At 44.0% G+C, this 16029-nt stretch overlaps 1 protein-coding gene across 2 annotated transcripts in view; it reads left to right on the top strand.

Annotated features, from left to right (window-relative positions):
- The window catches only part of SART3 (spliceosome associated factor 3, U4/U6 recycling protein), a 37947-nt gene extending 22472 nt beyond the window's left edge, over positions 1-15475 (top strand). For both annotated transcript variants that reach the window (XM_025474312.3, XM_025474313.3), the window contains exons 7-19: positions 776-931; positions 1877-2015; positions 2485-2592; positions 3023-3100; positions 3219-3277; positions 4174-4283; positions 7368-7480; positions 8575-8651; positions 9253-9421; positions 11524-11978; positions 12518-12670; positions 13494-13684; positions 14405-15475. In XM_025474312.3, coding sequence (XP_025330097.1) covers positions 776-931; positions 1877-2015; positions 2485-2592; positions 3023-3100; positions 3219-3277; positions 4174-4283; positions 7368-7480; positions 8575-8651; positions 9253-9421; positions 11524-11978; positions 12518-12670; positions 13494-13684; positions 14405-14582 — 1986 coding nt within the window. In that variant the 3' untranslated portion in view covers positions 14583-15475. The remainder of the gene's footprint in view (positions 1-775; positions 932-1876; positions 2016-2484; positions 2593-3022; positions 3101-3218; positions 3278-4173; positions 4284-7367; positions 7481-8574; positions 8652-9252; positions 9422-11523; positions 11979-12517; positions 12671-13493; positions 13685-14404) is intronic.
- Positions 15476-16029: the final 554 nt, after the last annotated feature.

Consider the following 16029-nt stretch of genomic DNA (forward strand, 5'->3'; position numbering starts at 1 on the left):
TTTTGGTTGTTTTCAATGGCAGTCTGGGTAACCGGTTTGTCATTATAAGGAGAAACTGAGACTAAAACATCATCTTTCCATGTTCAGAGCACGTGTGCTCTCCTGCTGGCCTGCCTGTGCTCCCTCCCTTTTCCACATGTAGATGATTGGTATGTGGTTGGATTTCTCAAAGCCTCATTAATGAAATCCTCGGCTAGTTCATTTTGTTACGACCGTTAGTAGAATGTGGCTGAAGAGAAAAGCTGAGTAAGGATTTTGCTTGAAAAGCATTTTGATTGTGGGTCTTTGGATCAGTACACATTCAGCCTAGTCTCTTTCATGTTCTGCATGTACCTGCACATTGGCAGGAACTGATATTTGGAACGAGAAGCCTTGGAATGAAGGCTGAAAATCACTCCAGTGTGGTTGTGTTCACTTCATTCAGTGGGCCAAGAAAGTGACTTCTGTTTTGGAGGGGTGGCTAGCCATGGTCACTGGCAAAGGTTTTTTTCTTTCATTCAGTTTCTGTTGGATGCTCCCATCAGAAACCCTCTGTGGCCTAGGGGTAGGTGTAGAAAAGGGTCTCTGGAGCCTTTGTAACCGTTGCTGTGAAGAGGCACTGTGAACTCTTACTCTGCCCATCATGTTGTAGACCCCAGCATGCCAGAGGTTCTGACAGTTGGGATTGGGGATTCTTACTGATGTAGCCAGTTTTGCCAGAATTGAGTATGAAGATATGTTGTGTTTCCCGACAGTGTCAAGTAGCTCATTTCAACCTCATTATACTTTGCCTCAGTTGCAAGCAGAGGCGCCCAGGCTGGCTGAATATCAAGCATACATCGATTTTGAGATGAAAATTGGTGACCCTGCTCGTGTGCAGTTGATCTTCGAGCGTGCCCTGGTTGAGAACTGCCTCGTCCCAGACCTGTGGATCCGCTACAGTCAGTACCTAGTAAGACGACTTGACTGTTCTAACTTACCTCCTTGCTGATTGAGAATCTGTTCAAAGAAAAGTAGCAGGAGTGCCCAGAGTTAGTTGTGTGCCACCCCCTCTGCTTCCCCCTTTCCTCTCATCCTCCTCTCACCTCTGCCAGCTCACAGTTTTTCCAGTGTTTCAAGTCATTTCAAATTGATCGCTAACTGTGAAAAAAACTTGCACAGTCTTGTTACTGAGGACTTTCTGACAGATTAACTTTTTTCTTGTAACTTTTCAGTATATAAAAAACATAAGCATTAGAACACAGATTATAGGGTGAAAAGCTCCTGGACCCGTCTCCTAGCTCCAACAGTTAACTCATGGCACTAGTCTGTTTCGTTTATATCATTAACCTTCTTCCCCCTTTCGTGTGATTTTTGAAGCAGAGCCAGAAATCACATTTCTTTGTAAATATTTCAATATGTGGATATAAAATATTTTTTTTATGTTTTTTTTTTTTTAAGATTTATTTATTTGTTTATGATAGATACAGAGAGAGAGAGAGAGAAAGAGAAAGAGAGGCAGAGACACAGGCAGAGGGAGAAGCAGGCTCCCTGCAAGGAGCCCGATGCGGGACTCGATCCCGGGTCTCCAGGATCACACCCTGGGCCAAAGGCAGGCGCTAAACCACGGAGCCACTCAGGGATCCCCGATATAAAAGATTTGAATCAGGATCCAAACTAGGTCCATCCATTCGGATTGGTTGATGTCTCTTAAGGTGTTTTCATCTATACATTCCCCTCATTGCATCTTTTCTTGCCCCATTCCTTCTTACAATTTCTTTCTTGAGGAAACCAGTCCTATGAGAGGCATTTCTAAGGAGATTTCTTTTGTTAGCTGATTGTGCTGGAAATGTCTCATGGATGGTGAAACCTGTAACGATAGCATTTGATCTCCTAACTGTGGACTTCTTTATCGTAGGATCGGCAGCTGAAAGTGAAGGATTTGGTTTTATCTGTACATAATCGTGCTGTTAGAAACTGCCCCTGGACAGTTGCCCTGTGGACTCGTTACCTCTTGGCCATGGAAAGACATGGAGTTGACCATCGAGTGATTTCTGGTGCGAATGTTTTTGTGGGAAGAGTCTTAGGCTTTCTGTTCCAGGCCAGACACATAGTGCTGTGATAGTCATTAAATCAGCCTTCCCTGGCTGGTTTGGGATATTGGGTATTAGTGACAAAAAAGGCCCTAAGTGGGAAATAAACTGGTTATAAGCTTTTATCATGCTAACACTTATTGTGATTTTCCAGGAAGTGGGAGTCTTTTCTCCAAACTTACTTGACCTGGAATTCTTTTAGTGCAGGGCATCTTGTGGAACGTGCCCTTTCTAGAACACAGTTCATGCAAATCCTGTAGGAGCTTTTCTGTTGAACCTTTCTCTCTAGCCCATTTCACTTTATTGCATCTTGTCATTATTATTAAGTCATATAGTATTTGATAGTCAGTGGAGGCTTTTGTAACAATCTTGATAACTCTTGATAACTTCCTTTTGAATTGGTAACAAATCCTGGCTTTTTCTTCAATTCTAGTGACCTTCGAGAAAGCTTTGAGTGCTGGCTTCATTCAGGCCACTGATTATGTGGAGATTTGGCAGGCGTACCTTGATTATCTGAGGAGAAGGGTTGATTTCAAACAAGGTATTTATATTCACATGTCAAATTCAGTTCTTAGTTTTTTCCTAACATGTTTTGGTGAGAGTCCTAGTTGCCCAAATACATTATGATTAGGCAAATGATGTAGACCAGCCATTGACAACTGTTTTCCCCCAGAACTTTTAGCTACATAAATCCTTAACCAGTCTTGCTGTGAATTGTAAAGGAAGAGTTAGGGTCCTTATATTTTATCCTGGCTCCTGCCAGCATTTTCCATACTGTGCTTTCTGTTCTAGTGTCTTTCTCCCCAACTATGTGATGAGGGCAGGGACTGGCAATTCTATTTCTGTGTCCCCAGCATGATGCCAGGTGCATAGCAGGCTCCCAGGAGTTTCACTGTAGGATTAAACAAACAAACAAAAAAGACATGGTATGCGGTTTCCTGAAGCCAATCCTCTCTTGCAACTTCTAACAGACTCCAGTAAAGAGCTGGAAGAGCTGAGGTCTGCATTCACTCGCGCCTTGGAGTATCTCAAACAGGAGGTAGAGGAGCGTAAGTGTGGCTTCACTCACTCCTTGATCCACTTGTCTTTCCTCTTGGTGGATATGCCTTCTCAGAGGCTGTTTGTCTCTAAATTCATTTCTAATTGTGACTAATTCTGTTCTTCCAGGTTTCAATGAGAGTGGAGATCCAAGCTGCATGATCATGCAGAACTGGGCTAGGATCGAGGTAAGTGTGTTTGACACATCTGTCTGTGACATCCACCTTTGAAGGACATTTGTGTAATAATGTGGCTAACATTGAGTCAGAATCCTAGGTGATGGTCTAGGGTCTCTAAGAGTTTGTGTTCTATATCTAGCTTGATGAGCATTCAGCTGTTTCTTAAGAGAAACACCAGTACTTGGGTAAGAACTTATGCAGCAGACATCGGAAATCCAGGTGTTCACTTGTGGACCGCCCCACCCTGGTGCGTGGTTTGTGAGAGTATACTGGATGTGTACTATCTGGCAGGCATTATACTGTGTGCTGGGGAAATGAGGTAGACCTGCTCTGTGCTCCTAAGTCTCGAATGTTGTGTGGGAGTCAGAAATTTGACAAATAATTAGGGAATAGATATTATTGTTGGAGCAAGGACCCCAAGTGACTAAGGTATGGAACCTGCTCTTGATCAGCTCACAGAACTGTGAAATTCTAATCATGTTTTATTTTCTGAGGGGGAGTCAGGTCAAAAAAACAAATATCTATCAGGTTCAGAGAGGTTCACTTGTCCAAGTCACTTAAATGGCAGAGCTAGGACCTACCTACTCCTAGATCAGTCTTTCTCTGCATTGCCTCTTGGATTAAACTTTTGTAGTAAGCTTGATAAAAATAAAAACCTGTGGGCTCCTGCTCTTAGCTCTCATATAGTATAGGCCAACAGCTTGAGACTTGTCACCTCTAAAAGCCGGAAGTGGTTGAGCTGGGCCTGTTGCTGTGCAGCGCGGCTGGGGAATATCCAGGGAGTTACAGAACACTGATCATCAGTGGGGGGTTTTAAGGCACTTCTGTTCAAAGTATGTTTTGTAATAGGTGCCAACGTTGCAAGTTTTGAGTCTTTCCTAGTGGAGCCTATTTATGCATTTTAGGCTCGACTGTGCAATAATATGCAGAAAGCTCGGGAACTCTGGGACAGCATCATGACCAAAGGAAACGCCAAGTATGCCAACATGTGGCTCGAGTATTACAACCTGGAGAGGTAACCAACTTGGGGGCGGGGTTGGTGGTGCTTATCAGGGGTCAGCTGTTGTGGGTCCTGGCTGCCTCCTGCCAGCCTGGGCTTGCTCCTCCCCACAGGCCTTGGGCCTTTATCCGCCTGTCCTTCATTAGTGGCTATATGTGTACTGGGCGAGGTTAGGAAACTAAACCTAATATTTTGTGTCCAGGCTTGTTGTACAGCCAAACATTTCTTTTAGTTTGTTATTTTGGTTTGTTTTGATTTTTGGACCTGAATATTTTATTTGAATTTTTGGAGAACTATTTTTTTATATTGGTTTTGTATGTAAAAGTAGAAGATATTAAAAAACAGAGAAAAACCCCAAATTATCTGCATCTATAAATCCAGAGATGTAAACCCTGTTAGCTAATGGTTTTTGAGATTTTTCTATGCTTAATTTTTTTTAAAAGAAAATGCAATGACAGAGTACATGTTACAAATTTTAAAAGTTATTTTAAATAAATGAGACATGACCAACTGTTGTTAACATGGGGAAGATGTAAAGAATAAGACCATCTTTTCTACTTATTGTATCTTGAACATTGCATGTCAGTAAATGTATTTCTGTATACTTTTTTGGGGAATATTTTGTTTTACCCCCCATTTAAAAAAAAAAAAAACATGCTCAAATTAAAATAGAGCATTTGCCAAACTATGTGGTAGAGAGTGAAAGTTCCTTAGCATCTCACCCCCAGAGATGACACTATTAAAGCTTCTTGAATATTGTTCTAGGTCAGCAGTTCTCAAGCTTTTTGTTCTCAAGACCTGTTATACTCTTAAAAGTTTGAGAACTGTAGAGAGCTTTTGTGTATGTGAGTTGTATGTATGTAATATTACCATATTAGAAAACTGAGAAATTAAAAATTGTCACAATAGTAAATTCATTACATTTAACATAAAGAATATATTTTGTGTGTTTTTCAAATTCCAAAATAATTTAGTGAGAAAAGTGGCACAGTTTTGTAGTTTGGCAAGTATCTTTAGTCTGGCTTGGAAGACAGTTGGATTCTGATGTCTATTTATGCATTCACTGTGTTGTGAATTCTCATTGAAGAATATGAAGAAAATTTGGCTTCCTGCAGATAGGATATTAAAGAAAAGGGTATTTTAACCTTTTCAGATAATTGTGGATATTTTTTCACACTAGGGCAAAATTCAGCAAGTGGTAGTTTTTTAAATAGTTTCAGTGTGGAATCTGAAACCATACCGAGTTTTTCAGACTTTGTTATATTAATATTCACTGGCCTGAAAAAAAGTATTTTTTTAAAAATTTCATTTACTTATTCATGAGAGACAGACAGAGGCAGAGACACAGGCAGAGGGAGAAGCAGGCTCCATGCAGGGAGCCCGACATGGGACTCGATCCCGGGTCTCCAGGATCATGTCCTGGGCTGAAGGTGGCGCTAAACCACTGAGCCACTGGGGCTGCCCCTGTTTTGTATTTTGAATAAACCTTTTATCCATATGTGCTTCTGTGACATGCATTGTTCATTTGGAAAATACTCATTCACAAAGTCATGCAGCTCTTCCAGTATTGACACATTTCATTATACAGCATTTAAAAAATCCTGTTTGTTCATATCCTCAGTGATCTTAGTAGAAGTCTTTTTTTAAAAAAGATTTATTTATTTGAGAGAGAGCGAGTGCACATGCAAGTGGGGAGGGGCAAAGAGAGAAGGGGAGAGAGAGAGAGAATCCCAAGAGCACAGAGCCTGACACAGGGCTTGATCACAGGAGCTGAAACCAAGAGTTGGGCACTCAACTGAACCACCCAGATTCCCCAGTAGAAAAGTCTTTTAAGTAGGAAGCTGTCAAACTCAAAGTGGCAGATACAGGGACACCTGGGTGGCTCAGGAGTTGGGTGTCTGCCTTCGGCTCAGGGCATGTTCCCAGTTGGGGGATTGAGTCCCACATCCCTGGGGGGAGCCTGCTTCTCCCTCTGCCTATATCTTTGCCTCTCTGTGTCTCTTATGAATAAATAAATAAAATATTTTTTTTAAAAAGTGGCGGATACAGATTTTCCAAAATTCTGATTTTCACTTAAAGGCTGCAGTTTGATCATGGCAACAAATAAACAGCCAGTGGTTTTCCTTGAAGTGATGGACTCACTTCATTAATTTTCACAAATGTCTGCCAGGTATTCAGGTCTATCTAACCACAGTTTTTGTCACTCAACTGTTTCCTCAAGTAAAAAAGGTGTTCTGTGAAAAAAACTGTTCAACTTGCACCTCAAACAAAAAGATAACACTTTTCTTTGTGACAACCATTTTATGTTGGTATGCAGAAAAAGTGCTTTATGTGTATATCTTCTTTTGTCACACACAGTATATAAAATAATGTATGCAGCCTAGATTTGTGCTAAGGATTAGGGTTAGTCATAGCTTTTGCACGTCCCCTGAAAGGGTCTTTGAGACCCTCAGAACTACATGGATCATACTTTGAGAACTACTGCTCTTAAGTTTTTTTTTTTTTTAACTATTGTTATATGTATTTATAATATTTATATATATTTTTAAGTTTTTAAAAATAGGAATGGGAGCATAGTGTTTCATAATTGTTAATAAGAGATTATTATAATTACTGTGATTAATGGTGTATCTTCCCATGTGAGTATCAGAATGTGTAACTCGGGGGTTTAAATCTGACCATTCTCTGGATTAGCGCTTCTCTCCTTGGGTAGGGTGGCATCCTAGAATTTCTGTAAGGACTTTATCAAGTTACATAGCATTCTTAGATCTCCCACCTGTGTCGCATATGCCAGTGCTATCAAGGCAGGACACCTGGTAGCAGACTATTGTCCTAGGTGCATTTTCCAGTAGCATCTCCTTGGCTAAAAGAAAGAGTGATTTAGGAGAAAACCTTAGGCGAAAACCTTAGTTTTGAGTAGAGGAAAAAGGAGAAAACATTATAAGTAGCAGTAATACAAATAGCTGTGGATATTCCTGGAAGCTAGAGCCATTGCAGAGCTTTTGATCTTGTGACGCTACCTGTGAGAGGATGGCCCCTCCTTTTGTGTGCCTTCTGCTTTGTGTCCTTGTGGCAGCAATGCTTTGTTTTCTGTCCTAGGGCACACGGTGACACCCAGCACTGTAGGAAGGCCCTGCACCGGGCCGTCCAGTGCACCAGTGATTACCCAGAGCATGTCTGTGAAGTGTTGCTCACCATGGAGAGGACAGAAGGTGGGGACCCTCAGCTCTCTGATTCTGGTTTGGAGTCTGTCTCATCCACCGTTTGGTCTCAGGACAGACTGTGTATGAGTATAGCTGCTCAGGTGGTGCTCTGTGATTAGACTGCCTGGTGAGCCCACATTCCCCTTGCCTGTCTCTGCAGAGTTTTGGAATAAAGGAAGGCTGAGACATGGCTCTGGCATAGGGTTCTCTTCATTTTTTGTGGTGGGTGTGGTTCTGTCTACTTGTTAGGTACTAGGAGTACTCCTCCCTTGTCCTCAGTCATGACAGAAACATCTCCAGACTCGTTCCCTGGGGATCCAGAGCACTCTAGTTGAGAATCTGTGCTGTAGCACAGTGTCATGCACACCAGAGGCACACTTAGGGTCAAAGGGCTAATAACTACGGGCTTTGGGCGTATGCACATCCCTCATTAAATTTTAGAGCCTTGGCATTAAGTTCTCAATAGGGAAAAAAAGTTGTCAATAGGAAAATAGTGAATTTTTCCATGGGCATTGATTTGGATTTTGGGTGTGAACCCCTCAGAACTGGGAGTAAAACACCCAAGCAACAACAGATAAAAAAACACCCCAAAATTTATCGTTTGAGCAGCTCTTAAAATCCTTCAGTATTCATGTAAATGTCATACACCTTTTACATTAAGAATGTCTTCGTTTTAGTTTGCTAATGAGAACCTGTAATAGATCATATTCTGGTTTTCAAGTCTTTTCTAAGAGAGAAGGGTTTTATGTTTTTTGTTTTATTTTTTTAAAGACTTAATTTTTTACTTTCAAGAGTTTGTGCATTCAGTGTACTCTCTAGCAGGGGGGAGGGGCAGAGCTCGATCCCAGGACCCTGAGGTCATGACCTGAGCCGAAATTAAGAGTTGTTGCTCAACCGACTGAACCACCCAGGTGCCCCAAGAGAAGGGATGTTTTAAACACACTTGGAAGAACAACTGGTCAAATTCTGAAAAGTTCAGGCCTACTATAAGGAAATCTGAAAATAGGGAACTGACTCTCTTGTGGAGATGTGGGGAAATTAAGAACATTTTATATTATCCTATCCTTTAAAATTCTAAATAGTGACAGTTTGTTTCTATCTAGGTACCCTAGAAGACTGGGATATAGCTGTTCAGAAAACCGAAACTCGATTAGCTCGTGTTAATGAGCAGAGAATTAAGGTAAGGATGTTATTTAAAGCCTTTAGAAGTTTTCCTGGCTATTTTGACTGTGTTTGGTGTGAATATTTCTTGTTAAAACCTTTGAGGTCTTCTGAAGAAGTATCTTTTACTCAGAATATTAACTAGTAAAATATTTGAACCTGTATTTAAGCCTGTCTTGTATAATTTTCTTGAATTGGCTTAGAACTTTAGCCCTGATGATAAAAACTTTATGTAGTAGGGGAGTTTGGGACCTAAAGTTTCCTGGGATACAGATGGAAAAGCTAAGAATGGAGCCTCACTTAGTCCTGTGATTGAAACGTGAACACATCCAAATTCATTAGAGCTCCAATTTTACATTTTGTTTTCTTTCTGTTGGTGAGTAATTACTGGGGATGTTGCAGAACATCCTGTAGATGTGAGATACGGAACCCTAAGAAGCCTGGTAGGGAAAATTGTGAGCACCGAACCCCTTCCCAAGCCATCTCCTTATGACCTTTCTTTTCCTTGGGGTGGCAAATTTTTCTTCCCAGCGTCCCCTTTCCTCTCTGCTCATTATGGGCCTCTAGAGTTCCCACAGTTATTCCATCCTAGTGATGTGTCCATGTTCCCATCTTCCCAGGCTGCAGAGAAGGAAGCAGCCCTTGCCCAGCAAGAAGAAGAAAAGGCCGAACAGCGGAAGAGGGCCCGGGCTGAGAAGAAAGCATTGAAAAAGAAGAAAAAGACCAGAGGTGCAGACAAGCGCAAAGCAGAAGAGGATGATGAGAAGGAGTGGGGTGATGATGAAGAAGGTAGAGCTTTCTGGAATTGTTGTTTGGGAACATCTCTAACTTCCAGAGAAGTTACAGGCACCATACATAGAACTTTTTGTCTTGAACCAGTTGAGAATAAGTTGTCGGCATGGTGCCCCATCACCCTTCCCGTCCCTGCCCGCTGTCCACATGGGCGTCATCTTCCTTCCCTGTTTGGGCTCCCACAGCCCACCTGTCCCTGCCCTTCTTCCCCTTGGACTCAAGCATCCTGCACCACAGCTTATGCAGACACCTGCCTTGCTCGCCTGCCAGTTTTGCCTTGGTGGAGTTTTCCAAGCAGTGCTTCTCTGGCCCCTGCCATTTCAGGGGCAGGCAGATGTGGGGCAGGTTTATTTTGGCAGAGTCCACTAAGGTAAAGAATTGCTTGTAGACTTCCAAGGACTCCATACGTGTTCCTGGTACAAAGGGGTCAATTAGAGGGAAGTAGTAGTTCTGTTCACCTTTCTTGTGCACCTTTTTGAGACTGTCAGAAATGACCACGGATGGGTAGCTGGGTAGCTCACTGGCCTTGAGGACCCCAGGCTTAGCGGGGGAAGGCAGATGTGACATGTGACTGCAGTGGTGTGTAATTGGGACTGTGGGACAGGACGGTCTGGATTAATGGTGAAGGCCAAATGAGGCTCTGCTGGGTCAGCTCCCCGCAGGAAAGACTTCATGCACTATAGCGTCTGGAGGCGAGAATGGGTGACTGTCCAGTGCAAAGGAAGAGGGGTAAACTAGACAGAGCGCATGCCTCAGCAAGGCATGAAGCACAGAACAGCCTAGCATTTTATCTGAGCAGCAAATAACCTTTTTTAATAATCAAAAAAGCAGCAGTTTGAGCCCTGATGCATGCTAGGACTGTACTGGGGTAGGTGAGGCTGGAACAGTGGGCCAGTTTGCTCACTCAGGGCCCCTCTTGAATGCAGTGAGTAGTAGTTAGATTTCAGGAAGGCAGTGGGGAATTGATAGGCCTGGAAGTGGGGCCAGTGCCAACTGGCTTTCAGTACTGCCCCTCCAGAGGCAATAGGGCAGATGGGTTGGAATAAAATGTTAAACTGTGTTGAAGGACACAGCATAACAGTGAACACTTTAGGAATTATAGTGCTTTGCAGAGTGTGGCCTGTGGACTGCATGTGTCAGAATCACCTGAGGTGCTTGTTTAAATATAAGTCCCCGGGGGCGCATGGGAGTTCAGTCGATTAAGCGTCCAGTTCTTGGTTTCAGCTCAATTGGGTCATGATCTCAGGGTTGCGGGATCAAGCCCTGTGTGCTTAATGCCTAGTCTACTTGAGATTCTTTCTCTCTTACTCTGCCTCTCCCTCCACTCATACACATGGGCACATGCGCACTAGGTCTCTCAAAATCTTTAAAAAAGAAATGCAAGTCCCTGGGCCGTATCCCTCCTTTGCCGCCCCAGGCTTTCTAGAAGAGGGGTACTAGAATTTGTCATCAGAACTTTGAGGCCCTCCTGAGCTTTTGTGCACTTGACCCTTGAACCTTGGAGGTTAGGGGTGCCAACCCCCCACACAGTCAAAAATCCATGTTTAACTTTGGATTCCCCAAAAACTTAACTACTAAGAGCCTACTGTTGACTGTGAGCCTTACCAGGATAATGTAAATGGTTTACTAACAGATTTTATATGTTATATGTATTATATATTGTCTGCTTACAATAAAGCTAGAGTAAAGAAAACATTATTATACAAAGATCATAAGGAAGAGAAAATACATTTATGTATTGTATTTATCCCAAAAAGTCCGCATGTAAGTGCACTTGTGCAATTTAAACCTGTTCAAGGGTCAAGTGTAATTAAGAGTGGATAATGGGGACTTATGTTGTCACTTCACTTGATTTAGTCCACTCACTTGAATGTAACTGGGGCCCAGAGTGTGGGACAAACAGCTAGTGGGACTTGTTGCATGTGTTAGATAAGACTTGATGGAGGGTGTGGCATGGGCCTGGCTCCAGAGAAGGACAGCTATATGTCCTGTGCAGCTGCCACAGATGCACCATCCAGAGTGGGAGGAGGACTTGTATCGAGCAGCTCGCTTAAGAGAAGTTCATTAATCATTGCTCCTTTTCTTCTTTCACCCTGTAGAGCAGCCTTCCAAACGCAGAAAGGTAGAGAACAGCACTCCTCCAGCTGGTGAGGCACAGGATCTAGAGGCAGAAATGGGACTCTTTGGGAAAAGTGCACCTGTAGACGTCGACCCTCCCTCCAAGCAGAAGGAGAGGGCAGCCGCCCTGAAGAGGGACATGCCCAAGGTGCCCCACGACAGTAGCAAGGACAGCATCACCGTCTTTGTCAGCAACCTGCCCTATAGCATGGACGAGCCTGAAGTGAAGCTCAGGCCGCTCTTTGAGGCCTGTGGGGAGGTGACGGAGATCCGCCCCATCTTCAGCAACCGGGGAGATTTCCGAGGCTACTGCTATGTGGAGTTTAAAGAGGAGAAGTCAGCCTTGCAGGCACTGGAGTTGGACCGGAAGACTGTAGAGGGGAGGCCAATGTTTGTCTCCCCCTGTGTGGACAAGAGCAAACATCCCGACTTCAAGGTGGGTCTTTGTAGAAAATGCCTTTCACATCAGGTTACTGTGGACAGATTGAACATTTTGTCTTGCAGCAAGGAACTACCAGTTAGAATCTGCGTGGAATATTTGTGGTCTGTGAAGAACTAGATGCAGGGTCTAGTTCTGAGCTGGGTAGGTGAGGCCTGACTCACAGCTTAGTGATACCGAGCTTGCGCTAGTTGACAGATAATGAGAAAATTGGAAATTCTAACAGCGGCTGCTTGCCACTGAATGTTGAGGAGTGGCAATGGCTGTGCGAAGGATTTACTGTGTCACCTTGTCAGATCCTCACCCAAACTCTGAGAGTAGTGGCTTTCATGCCTGCCACATTCCGGAGGCAGAAGCAGGGGCTTTGAGAGGTTAAGTGACTTGGCCAGGGTGACCCCATTAATAGTTCATAGCACCCAGAGTCGGCTGTGGTCTCTGGCTAGGGTGAGGCCTGTGGCTGAGTCTGGTACTAGCTACAGTATTGTACGTTGGGTTGGGCCATGGGTGCCTGACTCTCTTTCCCTCCCTTCCTGTAGGTGTTCAGATACAGCACTGCCCTGGAGAAACACAAGCTGTTTGTCTCGGGCCTGCCTTTTTCCTGCACTAAAGAGGAACTAGAAGAGATCTGTAAAGCTCATGGTACCGTGAAGGACATCAGGCTGGTTACCAACCGGGCAGGCAAACCGAAGGTCAGTGTCTGTGCAGACGGTGTCAGCCTCCCGAGGCTCTGGCAAACCTAGTTCTCCATCTGTTCACATTCTTAGTTTCTGAGTGGGTTCCTTGTTAGCTGAGAAATAAGTGAACAGAATAATAGGGACACTTGGCACTACTTGCATTTGGAGTCAGAGTAACCTGTTTCTAGCTAATCATACTAAAGAAATAAGGCATTGAGGGAAAAGAAAACTTACCATGAATTAGTAGGGGCCACAGTGCAGACCCCTGGCTGTGAGGGGCCTTTTTGGTAGTGTGTGCCCTCCTGCCCCGACTCACCTCTTCACTAGGTTTCCAGGTGCCTCCTTCAGTCTCTTCCCCAGAGACCCCACCAGATTTTCCTATTAGCCCCCTTAGCATCCTGTGAAATCTTTTTGTGCCACGTTCTGAGTAGTTGGCTAGGCACGAGTTTGGATTCCCTGTCTTTCCCCAGCCCTCTGGGTTGATGGAGAGTTGAAGAGCATGAAGTAAGAAGGGACCCACATGAAGGCTCACCCTGTATCCAGCCGCCTCATTCATTTGCTTTTGCTGGATTTACTGGTCTGTCTCTCCCTCCCTCCCTATCTTTTTTTTTTTTTTTTCTGCAGCAAGCACAAGGTACACTGACCTCACAAAGGTTATCTGATATTTACAGTCTGTTGCAGAAACAGGGAGGAAGAGTGTGACTAATGCATAAATCTGTAGACAAAGGATGGTTGCGGTGGGGAAGGGAACCTGATGACGGGGCAGCTGTCTGTACTGGCTTCTCTGCTGAGGCAGAAAGTTGTGTCCTGATCTGGCTCTGGAACTTGCATCTTTCAGGGCCTGGCCTATGTGGAGTATGAAAATGAATCTCAGGCGTCACAGGCTGTACTAAAGATGGACGGCATGACTATCAAAGAGAATGTCATCAAAGTGGCCATCAGCAATCCTCCTCAGAGGAAGGTTCCAGAGAAGCCAGAGACAAAGAAAGCTCCAGGTGGCGGCATGGTGCCACGACAGATTTATGGAGCGTAAGTGTTTGCATGCACAAACTGCCCTGGCCAGCACTGCAGGGGATTCGTTTCCTGCTAGTACAGCAAGTTGGGGCAGAAAGCCAGGGCCTGCTGTTCCTGGGGATGCTCACGGTGGTTTACCAGAGCAGGGTGTCTGGAGCAGGGCCATGCAGAGCAAAAGCCCGGAAGTGGAACCCTTCCTGATATTTGCCAGTTTACACTTGGAATTTACTTGAGATCATTTGGTTTCTAGGCAGTGATTATTTTTAAAGTCTCCTTTGTCAGTAGAATCCATCATGTAGATTCTTACTGCTCTGGCTGTAATCCGATAAGAGGTAGCTTTCATCTGGTAGGAAGGAGACCACAAAGTTGTGAGGTTATTTGGTGAGGTCTGAAAGAAGATAGCGTTTTTATCCACTCTGCATCTAACTATTACACGGGGTTGGTCTTTGCCAAAATTGTTTAGGCAGTTTGTTTAAACTGGTTTTTGCATATTAGTCAAAGTCACGGAGAACAGGGATCATCTCTCCTTTCTGGTTTTTACTCTTTACCTATTAACTTGGTACTCTGCACATTCCAAGAAACTTCTGTAGTAACTAAATAGAAATGAATCCAGAAAGTATGGTTTTCACTTTGTAACTTTGGGTAATTGAAGACCATCCTGGCTTATTTGCACAAAGAAATCAGGGGCCATGGATTGTTGCTTTGTAAGGGTACATCCAGTGTTTGCTCTTCTAGGCGGGGGAAGGGGAGAACCCAGCTCTGCCTGCTGCCTCGTGCCCTGCAGCGCCCAAGCATGACAGCTGCTCAGGCTGAGAATGGCCCTGCCCCACAGCCGGCGGTCACCACTTCAGCAGCCACCGAGGCACCCAAGATGTCCAATGCTGACTTCGCCAAGTTGCTTCTGAGAAAGTGAAATGGGACTCTGGAGAAGGGAAATGCCTTACTTCATGCTGTCCAGGAAGAGCACCCGGCACCCAGCTGTACTCTGGGTATGGAAGGGCCTAGGACAGCACCCCTCCTGCATATTTTCCTCTGGGTCAGACAGAAAAAGGATGAGGGTGTCCAAGGAAAGAGGCTTGAAGTGCTCCCTCATATTGAGGGCGGTAGGAGGAAAATTGATCACTCCGTGGGTTGGGCCCAGCGTGTAGTTTCTTAAGATATTTTTGTGTCTTATAGGGTGAGAAACAGAAGTGAAACTCAAACCCGTTTTGAGACCCACTTGTCCAGGTGTTTTCGGCCATCTCTGGCCCTCTTTTTATAAGACACTTCTCTTACAGCCTGCACAGCACGTGGGCCCATCACTCTTTTAATTTTAAAAGACAAAATGGCAGATGTTAGTAATTCACCAGAATGGCCTATTTTAGTAAAGGGGTGGTGGGAATAGGGAAGTCACATAAAAAAAAATGTGATGGCTTTCTGTTCAAGGGAGGGGGCGCTGTGCGTTTTTATATTATGTATTTGTAAAAGACACATCAACCCATTGTTTTATGTTTCCTAAAAGCAAAATATTTGTGACCTTTGTTTTCTATGGGAGTTCTGTGTGCCACCTGCTGTGGACCATTTTCTTTGCCTAGTGATGAGTGAACTGTGTTCTTTGTCTAAATACTGAGTTTCAGCCCTTTGGTTTTGTTTAAATATCATGTCAAGTGCAAACTTAAATTCCCCCCACTTAGCTTTGTTTATTAAACTGAAGTTCTCTTAAAAACGTCTTGCCGAATGGTACTCAGATGTGCATTCAGACACGGCTGTACTTTGAGATGGGTGCACTTGCGTTACTGAACGTGTAAATAGAAATTTGTAAGTCAACTCCTCTTGTTCCTCTGATTTAAGTCATTTCAGTTGTGATGGGTCCTCAGTTTTAAACTTCACTTTGCTGCATTTTGGCCCGTTCGCTTCTAAGCTTTTTTTTTTTTAATCTTTCATTTCTTATCAAATATTTATTGCTTTAAAAGCTACCTTGCCAGTTCAGTAGGGAGACGGATTTTTTTCATAAAGACACTGAGAGAAGAAATCAGGAAATGCTTTCATGTGTGGGAGAAATCAGCCCACTTTATCTGGTTGTTAAGTTTTTGTGCATCAGGCTTTACTGCATTTTTAATGGGAAATTGGAAGCGCCATCCAGAAGTGTTGACAGAAGAGCAAAAGGAACTCCTTACACGCCTGTTCTTGAGCTTCAGCAAGCATTCCCATCTAGAGCAGGGTTCCTCATCTTTGCCACACACCCCCACTCAGCCCCCGGCCCCAGTAACAGTGCAGCACATGCCTCCAGGAGATCAGGCCCTGAGGGCCACGGTTTTTTCATTACTCCTAGAAACATTAGCAATAATGCTTTTGTGTCCTCAACTGCCCAAATTCCCTGT

This window comes from Canis lupus, chromosome 26 (assembly GCF_003254725.2).
Source record: "Canis lupus dingo isolate Sandy chromosome 26, ASM325472v2, whole genome shotgun sequence".
Taxonomy (NCBI): Eukaryota; Metazoa; Chordata; class Mammalia; order Carnivora; family Canidae; genus Canis; species Canis lupus.